Source organism: Aspergillus terreus, genomic scaffold, assembly GCF_000149615.1.
Source record: "Aspergillus terreus NIH2624 scaffold_8 genomic scaffold, whole genome shotgun sequence".
NCBI classification, from domain to species: Eukaryota; Fungi; Ascomycota; class Eurotiomycetes; order Eurotiales; family Aspergillaceae; genus Aspergillus; species Aspergillus terreus.
In genome coordinates, this window is record NT_165931.1 from 554,145 (window position 1) to 567,324 (window position 13,180).

Here is a 13,180-nt window from a genome sequence, read left to right on the forward strand (position 1 = left end):
ATTTGAGGAAAAGCCGGCGTTTGGAGACTGGGATAGAATTTGCATTCTCTTATATAGTACAGAATATATCCATTTTGAATTATTTATTACATGTCAAAGAGCGGAGTGTACATATCGCCACCAGGTATCTATATCAAAACCGCCATAACGCCTCTATGTGCACGCTTAGCCAATACTCTCCGATCGAACTTTTAACGCCACCGTCATGAACTTTATACAAAGGACTTCCCATCGATAGTGGGGATCAAGACGATCCCTGCTGACCGGACGTGCTCCCCTCCTGGGAGGCAGCATCGCCGGACTTCGGGGTAACAGTCCCATCCTCCCAGAACTCCATATCACCGTTGGTATAGCCACGGGTTAACTTCGTTCCCTGCTCAGCCAGGATATCCTCGAGGGTCCGCTTCTCATGGTAGAAGATCTTGAGGTGGTCGCTGATGACATGACGGTTTTCGCAGGACGGACAGCGGATCAAGACCGTGCCATGGTGGTAACCATGTTTCGACATGCGGTGGCTGGAGCGGTGGCCGCAGGGCTTGCAGGTGAAGGTGATCTGATACGCGGGCTCCTGTTCGCGGCGCTGACGATTCTGCTCCTCATTGCGTGCGTCTGTCTCCGGATCGGACGCCCGGTCGGTGAGGGGCTTCGCGGCGCCGGAATTGTTGCGGACGGGGAAGACCGCGATGGGGATTCGTCCAGGTGTCTGGAATGACGTCGGGGACGGACGGACGGCGCGGGAGGCTAGATGGGAGAACGGGCGAGATGTCGCGATTGAAGGATTGGAGAGGGCGGGTTGAAGAGCGCGTAGGCTCTGGGAGAGGAGGCGAGGGATAGCGGAGCGCATTGTGAGGGGGTATAGAGGAGAATGTAGAGGTTGTCAATGAAGGATGACAGAGGAGATGGTGAAGTTGGAGGTCGGAGAAGATGATGGTGAAATGTGCATGTTGCGCCGGATTTACGTTGTTCCTGCGGCCTTCTTGCTCTCTCTCCGCTCACTGTCTTTCTCTCTGCTCTTCTTCTTTCACGCCTCCCTTCTTCTATCTGTATTACTCCCCTTCTAGCATGTCTCTTTGCTCTCCGAGGACCCTCTGAACACCTGCAGATTTCTCCTCGTGTGGTGGTGGGCTTGAATTCCTCCGCCACCGCCCTCCTCCACCTGCCCCGCGCACAACGATCGGTGTATGGCAGTGAGCGGAGACCTTCACGATGGCAATGAGAGCTAGGCAAAAGATCCGGGCTCCTAGAAGGGTAAGAATTTTCTCTAAGGTCCTCCGGGCGTCTGCGTTCCTCTGTGCGAGGTGTCTTTTTTGGGGAGCTTAGTCTGAGAGCGGACAGCGCTAACATCGATCCTCGAACAGGGCCCTACTGCGAACAAGACGGACGATTTTGACTCCAACTGGAACATTCTATCCTCAGCCCTCAGACAAATCCATACCAAGAATGCCTCCAACCTCTCGTTTGAACAGCTGTACCGCAATGCCTACAACATCGTGCTGATGACCCGCGGGAACGACCTGTATGGCCATGTCCAAGGATGGGAACAGCAATGGCTGGAGGACGAGGTTCGGAAACGGGTAACAGCGGCAATCTCTCCTGTGCTGCTGCTTGGAAAAGACCCGGCCGATGTCCAAGATCAAGCAAACGAGCGGAGGGCCGCAGGTGAAAAGTTTCTAGAGATCATGAGAGAGTTGTGGGAAGACCATCAGCTCTGCATGGGTATGATCACAGACGTTCTTATGTACATGGTTAGTCTCCATTGTATTCGATGTTGTACGTCAGCAGCCGACTAACAGCTGATTCGGGGTAGGACCGCGTTGTCACGTCGGATCACAAAAAGCCGTCGACTTATGTGGCCGCAATGGCGTTGTTCCGCGACTATGTGCTGCATTCTCCTATTCGCGACGACTCTGACACGACGGTTGGTGATGTGCTCAAATCGACCATCCTGTTCATGATCCACTTGGAGCGGTTTGGGCATGTTATCGACCGAGCGTTGATCCGACATTGCGTCTACATGCTCGAAGGATTATATGAGACGATACAAGAAGAAGAGTCTAAAAAGCTGTACCTGACGATGTTCGAGCCCGCGTTCCTGGAGACCAGCAAGAGGTTCTATCACGATGAAGGAAAGCGACTCTTGGAGACGGCAGATGCCACCGTCTTCTGCAAACGTGCGCAGGAACGTATTGCGGAAGAGCGGGAACGCTGTACGTACACTCTGTCACCTTTGACGGAGCCCAAGATCAAGGAGGTGCTGGACAATGAATTGATCCGGGCGCATATTTCTGAGGTGATCAATCTGGAAGGTACGGGTGTGAGGACTATGATCGACAACGATCGCTTGGACGCGTTACACAGCATATATGTCCTCAGTGCCCGCGTGGACAGCAAGAAGCCCCCTCTCACTGCTGCAGTACAAAAGCGGATTGTAGAGATTGGTCGAGAAATCAACGCCTCGGCGATTCAACAGGGACAGGCTCCTGTGGCGAAACCCGCGGAAAAGACGGCTGACGGGGCAAAGAAAGCAGTAGAGAAGGAGAAGCCGGTCAACCAACAGACAGCATCTGCCATCAAGTGGGTGGATGACGTCCTCGCTCTGAAAACCAAATTCGACAAGATCTGGGAGAAGTCCTTCCAGTCAGATCAGGTCATGCAGAGTTCGATTACGACTAGCTTTTCAGAGTTCATCAACACGAATACTCGGAGCTCGGAACACCTGTCCCTCTTCTTTGATGAGAATCTCAAAAAGGGCATCAAGGGCAAAACGGATGATGAGGTCGATGCCCTCCTGGAGAATGGCATCACCCTGCTTCGTTACATCAAGGATAAGGATCTGTTTGAAGCTTACTACAAGAAGCATCTGTCTAGACGTCTGCTTATGAAGCGGTCAGTGAGCATGGACGCGGAGCGACAGATGATCTCGAAGATGAAGATGGAGGTTGGAAATCAGTTCACGCAACGCCTAGAGTCCATGTTCAAGGATATGACGATCTCGGAGGATTTGACAACGAGCTACAAGAAACATATCCAGCAATCTGGAGACCCCGACCAGAAGCGGGTGGATCTGGACATCAATGTCCTCACTAGCACTATGTGGCCCATGGAAATCATGTCCAACACACGTGATGACCAGGTCCAATTGTCTTGTATCTTCCCGAAGGAGATTGACAGTGTGAGACAGAGCTTCGAGAAGTTCTATCTGGACAAACACAGCGGCCGGAAATTGTCATGGCAGGCGAGTATGGGCACGGCAGATATCCGGGCTACGTTCCACCGATCAAACGGCAAGGTCCAGCGGCACGAGTTGAATGTGTCGACTTATGCCATGGTCATTCTGATGCTCTTCAATGATGTGGAGTCCGGCGAGTCACTTACCTTTGAAGAGATTTTGGAGCGGACTCGAATCCCCGATCACGATCTAAAGCGCAACCTGCAATCGCTCGCCGTTGCACCCAAAACCCGGGTCCTCAAAAAAGACCCCATGAGCAAAGACGTCAATCCCGGCGATAAGTTCTTTTTCAACAACGAATTCCAGAGCCCATTCATGAAGGTCCGCATTGGTGTTGTCAGTGGAGGTGCCAGCAAGGTCGAAAACCAGGACCAGCGAAAGGAGACGGAGAAACGGATGAACGACGAGCGCGGCGCCAGCATCGAAGCGGCCGTCGTACGGATTATGAAGTATGTCTGGACCTTTATCCCTTTATCTCTGGACTGAGCCCAAGCTAACTCCCTTACAGACAGCGCAAGAAGCTGGTCCATTCTCAGCTCATGACCGAGGTCCTGAGTCAGCTCTCGTCTCGCTTTTCGCCTGACGTGAACATGATCAAAAAACGCATCGAGAGCTTGATTGACCGAGAATATCTTGAGCGAGTTCACGACGACCCCCCGACGTATGGTTATCTTGCTTGACTCCGTTTTGCCTTGGCTGGGACCATCTCACTGGCGTTTTGTCTTGTATTACGCTGTCTTTGTGCTTGGGATTGGATTTGGGCTTAGCGTGATGGGCGCACGGTGGTTCCTCAATAGACTGGATGGTTCAATATCTACATTTGTCATTCCGATGCATTGTCGTATGCTGGCAGTCCTCTCAGCAATCTAATCGAACGACTTCATACCCTGTCGTATGACCAAGACTAGTGTTCTAGAAGGACACGCTTCATCTAGATCATATCAGTGACTATGCAATGTACGTGAATATCAAGGAAGGTGCAATCGCCTTGTGGCATGGCATTGACTACCTAGTATGATAAGAAATCAAACATGGTGGTACGTATACTTCATTTTGCACTGATCTTGTGCTGATCCCAGGCCTAGCTCTATGTTGCCAACGGGAAGGCGAGGACACCAGCTTTGAATCAACTCGCTTCAGCAATCACCGATCCAAAAATGATAGACACTGAGTTCATCGATAGCCTCCGCGCGTTCAGCGTTGAAAGTGTCCCACTGGGAAACATCAACGTGAATGGAAAGCTCTGCCCATCCTTTCGTTCGTCCGTCTCACAGGACGTATAGCTCGATTGGCCGAGATTTATCCAGTTGTATGACGACTGCAAGGTACTCTGCGAGGCGGAACACGTGAAATTCTAGTATGATGGTAGTATTGGACAATTGAATTAGGACCAGCGGGATAACCTGGGACTGTCATAGGGTAGCGGTTGTTTTTAAGTGCTGCAAATGGCAGCTGTGCATAGCGGTGGCCTTTCATCTTTGTCCGCCTAATATCTCTGCGCTATGTGTCTAACAAGAGGGGTTCTGGGAGAGGTGTTCCCAGAGATGCACGCATGTACTCAGTTCACCATCAGGAATACCTGACTACTTTCAAACTGGAGCCGCATCATAACTGCTTATCAACCCGTCGGAGCACCGAGCTGTGCAAGGCTTGACTCTAATGCGTGCTTGGAAAGGCATACCATTCCAATAAGGAATCATATACAGCACCATCTTTATAATCATATCCCCACAACTACTCTGTATACGAATAATGCCCCCACTAGACAAATCCAGCTAGCGCAGGTACAACTCTCGTATTCACGCCAACTGCGCGCCAGATCTCTTCATCTCGACATGCCAACACAACATGACCTACGGCCTCGACCCCTTCACATACGAAGCCCTCCCCACGGCGACATCCATCCGGCTGATCCGCGTGCACGGCACCGACGCAGAGGGCCGTCTGCAGATCGAGCTCAAGACCGCCGATCTCCAAGACAACCCGTGGTACCATGCAATCTCCTACACCTGGGGCAACCCGCACAGCGAGTGGACGCAGCTACAGGAGCAGCGAGCCGCGTACGCGCATGCGCACCCGCCACACAGCCGCGAGGACCTCCTGATCAACGGGAAGCTCCTCCGCGTGGGCCGCGGCGCGTACGATGCGTTGACGGCGGCGTCGGCCCGCGACATCTGGCGCCAGCGGTGTAACCGCGGGAACCCGAAGAAGCAGCTGCGCACGACGGTGCACTGGGCGGCGCTGTCGGCGCACGGCTCCGACAGCATCAAGAAGATGATCTCCTCCGGGGCGGACGTCAACGTGCGCGACGCGGAGGGCGTCACGCCGCTGGGCTGTGCGGCGTGGCTTGGGAACTTGGAGGCTGTGGAGATGCTGCTCGCTGCGGGGGCGGATTATCGCCTGCGCGATAACTCGCAGAAGAACGCGCTGGATTGGGCCCGGCAGTCGCGGCATGAGGCGGTTATCCGGCGGCTGGAGCAGGTCGAGGAAGAGGGTTATGTCGCTGCGCCGGTGGTCTGGCCGGACGGCCCGCAGGAGTGGTGCTGGGTCGACCAGATCTGCATCAACCAGGCGGATCTCACGGAGCGTAGCTCGCACGTCGCCATGATGGATGAGGTCTACGCCAAGGCAACCTTCACCCTCGTCTGGCTCGGCCCGGAGGACCCCTACACGGCGAACGCCATCAGCGCCATCGACAAGCTGTACGCGGGGACGCCGTTCCATGAGACCGACCTCGTTCCCTATGTGTCGCAGTCCGAGGAGGCCTACGCTGCGGCCGGCGTGCCGTGGGTGTCGTCGGAGGAATGGACGGCGCTGGCGGCGTTCCTGCAGCGGCCGTACTTCCGGCGCCTGTGGATCGTGCAGGAGTCGATCCTGTCGGATATCCTCATCGGGCTCTGCGGCCGCCACGAGGTGCCCTGGGACCGGTTCCACATCGTCGCGCAGCATCTGTACTTCCGGCAGCAGATGCTGGGCCGGGTCACGTCGACGGCATACATCAACCCCGGAAACGCGGTCGCCTCGCTCGAGAGCGAAGTCGTCGTCCTCACGCAGTGGCGTGAACGCCTGCAGAAAGGCGAGCAGGCCGCGGTTCCACGCGCGCTCTCCCTCGAGAACCTAGTCTTCGACACCTGGACCTTCCGCTCGACGGACCCGCGCGACAAGATCTTCGGGCTCTACGGCCTGCTGAGCAAGGCCGGCGGCGCAGACGGCCCCAACTGGCGGCCGGACTACCGCAAATCGACGGCGCAGGTGTTCGCTGAGACCACGCGCATAATCATAGACGAGGGCCGCGAGCTGCGCATGCTCTCCGCCGTGCTGGACCACTCCCTGCGGCGTCTGGAGAATCTGCCGTCGTGGGTGCCGGACTACAGCGTGCCGTTCGTCAACATGATGTACACGGCGCAGCGCGCGGCGGGAGATCTCACCCTCCCGCAGCCGCTGCTGCAGCCGAGTCCGTGGAATGTCCTGCGCATCGCAGGCACGCGCGTCGACACGGTCCTGCGGCGGGGCGAGTCGACATCTGGACCGGGCCAGCTGGGCATGTTCTTCGACCCGCGGTGGTTCGAGCTCGCGCTGCTGCTGCCGCAGCCGTATCATGGCCAGTCGCGGACGGAGGCGCTCTGGCGGACGCTCTGCACAGATCAGACCGCCAAGGGGGTGACGCCTGCGCCGGACGAGTACGGTAAGCATTTCCGCGCGATGCTGTGCGTGCTGGTGTGCATCTATGCGGCAGAGGCGACAGCCCGCGCGCGAGAGGAATCCCCCGACGCCGAAGTCGTCGATCTCCTCTCTGCGATGTATCATGTGCGCACTGTCATGGAACGTCCGCCGTTGTCAGAGATGACGCGCGCGGAGTTGCAGGCCGCCTTCCAGGAGCCGGACACGAACCTCAGCGGGCCCGAGTTTCAGACACTCACGCATCTGCTTTACAAGCTGGACATCCTGTGGCGCACGGAGGACGACTCATGGACGCCGAATCTCCCCGAGGTGTGGACCACGTATCGTGCTTCAGACTCCTGGGTCCCGTGGGACGAGTACCGAGCGAGTCCGCTGCCGGAGTCAGGGCAGGAGTTCTACCAGGTATTGCGGAGTCGTCGCGGACGGCGACGGCTGTTCGTGACGGAGAAGCGGTATCTGGGCCTGGGACCTGCGGCGATGGCCGACGGGGACCAGATATGGGTGTTTCCGGGGGCTGGGACGGCGCTTGTGCTGCGGCCGACTCCCGACAAGGCGTTCCATTTCATCGGAGAGGCGTATATCCACGGAGGAATGAACGGGGAGTTGGTGGAGGGTGTTGCAGTAGAAGATCTGCAGACTGTCGATCTGGTGTAGTCAGTTCATAGCGACAGGTCCCATATACAAGCCCAACGAATCGTATCAACATGACCCTGCATTTTCGTATATACAGCCATATAGGTATCAAAAGCCAACACCAACGCCACAATGCAACCAAGCCAGTAACAAAAATGAGGTGAAGACGAAGCCAACCCAAATCAAAGCACCTCGACATCGCCCCGCTCCCACGCCGCCCTGATCCCCTCCCAGCGCACCACCCACACATCGCCCATGCGCATAGTGGTACCATACTGCTCCTCCTCTACGCCATCCCCAGGCGGCACAACGACCTGCACCTCCGCCAAACAGCGCGCAAACACCGCCTCGCGCAGATCCGGCCCTTGCACCATACTCGTGCCGCCGGCATTATCATCCAGCCGGCGCAGCTGCGGCGGGAACGAGCCCAGGAACGAGGCGCCGTAGTGGCCCGCCAGGAGGGTCTGGTGCGCGCGCAGGAACGCGACCTCCGGGCCGGACAGGGGTGCGGGATCGGTGACGTCTGTCAGGTCGGGGATGGAGTCTTCGGGTTGTTGCTGCGACGCGGGATCCGTGGCTTGGCTGGGGGCGGAGCGCGAGATGAGCTGAAGGTAGTGCATGCTGTGTTTGGTGAGTTTTGCCAGGCGTTGGCGGAGGACCGAGCGGATGAGGTATTGGGTGCGAGAGAGGTCGGTTTGGAGGATTGAGAGCTTGAGGTTGAGCGTGGGATTGTTGCTGTTGCTCGTGATGTATGGGTCTGAGGACGACGCGGCGAGATCTTCAATACTTTCGATCTGTCGAATTGGTTAGATGGTCTTATTTCAAAGAATAAAATCAGCGCAACAGATAGTACCTGTCTCCGAACGCGGTTCATGACGCGCTCCATCAAAGGTGCGGGCCATGGGAGTAGCTCGGAGACGCCGCGCTCCGCGACCCAAAACCGAGTGAGCAATTGGTGGTCGAAGGCGGCGGACTCGGGGGACGAGACATCGCCGCGGTCGACGGAGGCGAGGATATCATCGATATCCATCGTAACGAAGGGGGGAGGGGGGCGGCATCGGGACAACAATGGGGAGAGAAAGTGAAGAGGACAAAAAGTGGCGGAGCGGAATAAAAGGCGGAGAAGACACCCTTCCTCTTTGGGACAATATAGGGTTGCTCTCTTTGTCTGTCCACTACGCAACTCTACCATCTCCCATTCTACCCTGTTTATTGCATTCAATCAAGTTCATTTTTTTCATTCACAAAGGAAATTAGTCTCTGATCAGTGTCACCCTCCCCTGCTTTCCAATGCGAGGTGGTTCTGGGATCTATCTATGTACAGTTGCAGGCCGCGCGCCATCCAAACCATTAAACTCGACGTATGGTAATGAGCTGGGCTTGGGGAAAGCAGTGGCCCTGCAAGTCAATTATCGTCCAAGGACGAGCCGTACATCGATATGTACTGTGTACGGCAAGGAATGCAGTCACTCCCCCGGGGAGTATACAACGAACGGGGAGGATGGATTAAAACACGATAGGCAGCAAGGGAAATTTCCAAGAAAAGGGAATGCCAGATGGCGTGGTATCATAAAGACGACGAGGCGCAATGCGATGTCGAAAGAGAAGCGGGTAGGAGAATCGTTCAAGACATGTGAAAGAGCGTGCTGCGTAAGGCAAGGAAAGGGAAATCAAGGCGACGGGGTTATCCAGGTTCTCGAATATGACACGACTGCGGCAAGTTGAACCGTCGTGTCGCAAGAAGCATACCGGAGCAGAATGAACGAAACCGAAGCCGTTAATGAATGGAAGGGAAGTTGTCAGAGCAGCAGGTCCGTACCACGGACTACACGCGTCGGCTGGATGAATGCGGGATAAATCGATCTGGCCAGTCGCTCACAGCGACTAGAAAGAGCGCATCATGCGTACAGGTTGGTCGTAAGGCAGTACAGCGCTCCAGAGACGCCATACTATCGTGGGATGAAGAGCACATCCATGCTTTAGTAAGAGAGCATGCGACGGCCGGGAAAGCGGGCAGATCCAGGACTTTCGCCAAAGGGAGATCCCAATAACCGCGGGCGATCACCCATGTTGCGGCATCGCCCAGTTGGGCTATCCTCCATCTGGGGCGAATGGTCACCGAAAGCAAAGGTCTGAGCTCGACTCAGCTTCGAACGTTGTTTGACCTTCCCGAGGCCACGCTCACAGGCGTATTCATGCTCCTTGGCGTTCATCTCAACATAGTTTTGAGGGAAACAGAGCGCACGATGCTCAGCAAAGAAAGCGCTGTACCCCCCTTCCAGGATGTACAAGTCCGGGTAGCTGAGTTGCGGGTACTGATCGACGTTATAGGCACGATCCCGGTGGCGAATGTACTTGGCCATGATAGGAGCCCGATGCGCAGAATACTCGCAATGCAGAACCAGAGCCGTCCGGGGCTGGGGACTGGCGAATAGCTGTTCGGCCAAAAACTCCTTGTCGTTGTAGTTGAGTGCGCCATTGATATGCCCGCCTTCGTATTCATACTCGAAACGGCAGTCGATGATCATGATGTTGTCGAACCGGTCGTTGAACTTTCCGTCCATGAGTTCCACCAAGATGTCCTTCTTGATGCGAGGCAATGTGTCGGCCTGGTCCTCGGGAATGAAGTGAGGAAGCTGAAGGCTCGGAGTGTTGTCGATTTCCCAAATCGACTGGAGTGGTGCATTTGAATTTAAAGAAGCCTCTTTCTCATGAATCACATCGTCCGGGTGCTCAAACATGCTCAACGAACGTCGGCACTGCTTACGGGGGCGCATCGTCGGGTGGCAGCTTTTGCGAATCGACGCCGCGGAAGGAGAACCATTTCCACGGACATGGCTGCCGGAGCTTCCAAACGGGGGTCGCAGCCGACCAGTTGCAGCCAATCCGCCGGATGAATGGTTTCGCAACAGGGGTCGTTCCCGCTGGGGTGACTCGCCAAACATGTCCTCCAATGAAGCCGACGTGCTCAGGGTCGTCCTGGTGGTTCCTCGGCTTTGGAATCTGAACGGCGGCGCCTGACTCTCTGGGGCGGGTCTGGCCATTCCGAGCTGAAAGGACTGTGCCTTGCTCCGCGCTAAGCTGGGGCGTAGAAAAGTTGGGCGCTTTCTCCTACAGATACGAGCATTAGATGTATGGCACAAATGAACACCGGCCGCCGATCCTCTTACTCTTGCTGGGCATCCTTGTGCGGCACCAAGGGAGAATCCTGCAGCGGACTCGATGGAGAGGGCTCCATGGGCGAGTCCATGGGAGAGACGTCCAAGGTAGGGGTGCTGATCTCAACTTCCGTGATATTGAATGGCGGCTTATGCGGCAAGGGGGACATTTCCATTATGTCCATGGCTGGGGCGGGTGACGACGAGGGCAACGGAGGCGTTGTCATCGTCTCCTCTATATACTCATGATAAGTAACCCGAGTCGGTGGATGCGCCGTTAAGTGTGGCCTCTTACCATTCCGATTGCCATTGCCAAAGAGATTCGACGAGAACAAAGACCGGCGTGGCGTGGCCAACTGAGGGCTATTTTTGGTCAGCAGTCTGAGACGACAATGAAGGAAGGGCTTCAAGGGAACAAAGAAGACGAGTCTATGACGAACCTTTGGTCGATGTGAAAGTTCTGAGACAAATCGGCGGCCAAACTCGCGGTGGGCGACGAGCCCCGGACCGGTTTCACGTTAAAGTAGTCGGCGCCATGGGCCCGTTTCATGGACAAGTCTTTGAAGTTGAACCGGTTGGGACTCAGAGCGGCCACGGATCCAAACGAAGGATAGGACGTCGGGGCATCCGAACGAAAACAGTGTCCGAAGAGGACGGACGGGGGCTGCATAGCAGCCAACGGGGACGAATGTTCCATTCTAGGTGATTTTTTTGGGGTATTTCTGGTGGTATTGTTCCTCCGCGAGACATCCACCCAGGGTTGGTCGAATACTCTCTATCTGGGCATACACTACACGGCGGATGGGGTAGGTAGGTTCCTCTCGGTCCGTTCTCTTCCTCGGGTTCCAAACTGCAGGAGTGTTGAACGCTGAAGCAGGCCTCGTCACACGAAAGAAGCAGATCGTTGAGCCAACGGTTTCTACAACCCTCAACGAACCAGCTAGCAACAGGACCAGAGAGGGTTTAGAGCGACATGGTCGTCAGAACCGATCAGAGTCTAGGGAGCCAAGTCGACGGTGGAGGAGGCGGAGGAGGAGCGGGAATGAGGAGGCCGCGAGGACGGGAGAAGAGACGGCGGCGGAGGAGGGGCTGTGAGGATGCAAGTAGTTAAATTAGCACAGATTCCCATATTCGCCGAGCAGCAGCGGGAGGGTGGGAGAGAGGGTGGTGAGGTGAGACGCTAATGCAATGGAGGTATGTCGGCAGAGGGAGAGGGAAAGTTACCGCTGCAGAGAGGGAAGAGGCAGGTGAGGCTGGGTCGGCTGCGAGGCTGAACGGAAGGATGAAGCATGGGAAATGAAGGAAAGACCGGGATCTTAAGAGGAAGACGAAGATGATCGTCTGAGGGAGGAGGAGCGAAGGGGGAGGAGAGGAAGAAAGAAGAGAAAGACAAGCGAAAAAGGGCTGGCGAAGTGTGAAGCTGAAGGGATGGGCTTGTTGCAATGGCAACGCAAAAAGTGGGGATATGCGATCTCCAGATGATGAGGCGGACGAGCTTCTTTTTTCCCGACCGCGTTTGTTCGGGGGAATTGTTTCGTCTGGAGAGAGGATCGAAAGAGTCTCCGGACGAGGGATAATTCCTTTGATTGTAGGAAGAATCAATAATTGACGATGCAGCGAAGGTGAAGGGAAGCCGAAGAAGAAGTTGGAGATATAAGGGCTTTTCCTTGCAGGAGCCAGTGGGAGTGACGTACCGCCGTACGGGGACAGGTACCGGTACCTGGCAGAGCCTGGGCCAGCGCTGGCGATTCGAGTAACTGGTACATCACGGTACCTCACTTGGACTGTCTTTCCATTTCCTTGTAATCATTGCATTCTGTCGTCTACTATGCATCTCAATTGTGTATCTCTATGTATCTATCTCGACTTCCCTCTCTTTCTTCCCTTCCCACTGCCAACTACTCCATCTCTTTCATCACTTGCTCTCGGTATGAGTATGTAATGGTTGCCCCGACTCCCTTGCCGCCATCGCGCACACTAGCCGCTGCTCAGCAACCCCCCGCCTATCAGCGGCCAGCCAGTCGCTACCCGCTTCGCCCTGCCAATGAGAGGCTCTCCGGGGCGTTTCGGTCTCACCACTTTCCCGTAAAAATGCTCCATTGGATTAGGTACGTTCATCCATCTCTATAGAAACCGTTTTCTTTCTTTTTCTCCCGTGGAACCCGACTGTCAAACGGCGTTCCGTTCGTTGTCCCAGGACGGTCTGCCTAGGTAGTAACTACGGAGTACCTACACGGTGATCCAGCTCCTGACATATGCGAGGCTGTTAGACGCTGCAGTTTCACCCTTCCAAGCGGGGAGCTAGGGTGAAAGCCTATCGAAACTATACCAGAATAGAAAATAGGATCAAACCGGCATGAAAACCCCGACTGTTCGGGGAAATCTAGGGGATTTTCGCCAAAATCGGGCAATCAAAGGCCAGGATTCGATAGTAATTTTGCAAGAAAAGGAAAAAAATAAGAAGGAAAAAAAAAAAAAA

General features: G+C 55.5%; 5 protein-coding genes across 5 annotated transcripts; 2 read left to right on the top strand and 3 right to left on the bottom strand.

Annotated features, from left to right (window-relative positions):
• Window positions 1-244: 244 nt before the first annotated feature.
• Window positions 245-844, bottom strand: ATEG_05834 (DNL-type zinc finger protein; the record flags this gene model as incomplete). The annotated part of the gene is made up of 1 exon (XM_001215012.1): window positions 245-844. One exon carries the CDS (start codon window positions 842-844, stop codon window positions 245-247), a length of 600 nt encoding a protein of 199 aa, XP_001215012.1.
• Window positions 845-1,206: 362 nt separating this feature from the next.
• On the top strand, window positions 1,207-3,909 carry ATEG_05835 (cullin family protein; the record flags this gene model as incomplete). The annotated part of the gene is made up of 4 exons (XM_001215013.1): window positions 1,207-1,248; window positions 1,359-1,745; window positions 1,808-3,678; window positions 3,738-3,909. 4 exons carry the CDS (start codon window positions 1,207-1,209, stop codon window positions 3,907-3,909), a joined length of 2,472 nt encoding a protein of 823 aa, XP_001215013.1.
• A 1,168-nt stretch (window positions 3,910-5,077) lies between these two features.
• Window positions 5,078-7,564, top strand: ATEG_05836 (Ankyrin and HET domain protein; the record flags this gene model as incomplete). Its single annotated transcript, XM_001215014.1, has 1 exon — window positions 5,078-7,564. One exon carries the CDS (start codon window positions 5,078-5,080, stop codon window positions 7,562-7,564), a length of 2,487 nt encoding a protein of 828 aa, XP_001215014.1.
• A 505-nt stretch (window positions 7,565-8,069) lies between these two features.
• sld5 (putative GINS DNA replication complex subunit Sld5) lies at window positions 8,070-8,573 on the bottom strand (the record flags this gene model as incomplete). The annotated part of the gene is made up of 1 exon (XM_001215015.1): window positions 8,070-8,573. One exon carries the CDS (start codon window positions 8,571-8,573, stop codon window positions 8,070-8,072), a length of 504 nt encoding a protein of 167 aa, XP_001215015.1.
• Window positions 8,574-9,522: 949 nt separating this feature from the next.
• Window positions 9,523-11,398, bottom strand: nimT (putative tyrosine protein phosphatase MIH1; the record flags this gene model as incomplete). Its single annotated transcript, XM_001215016.1, has 4 exons — window positions 9,523-10,654; window positions 10,714-10,936; window positions 10,997-11,064; window positions 11,142-11,398. The coding sequence occupies 4 exons, from the start codon at window positions 11,396-11,398 to the stop codon at window positions 9,523-9,525; spliced, it is 1,680 nt and encodes a 559-aa protein (XP_001215016.1).
• Window positions 11,399-13,180: the final 1,782 nt, after the last annotated feature.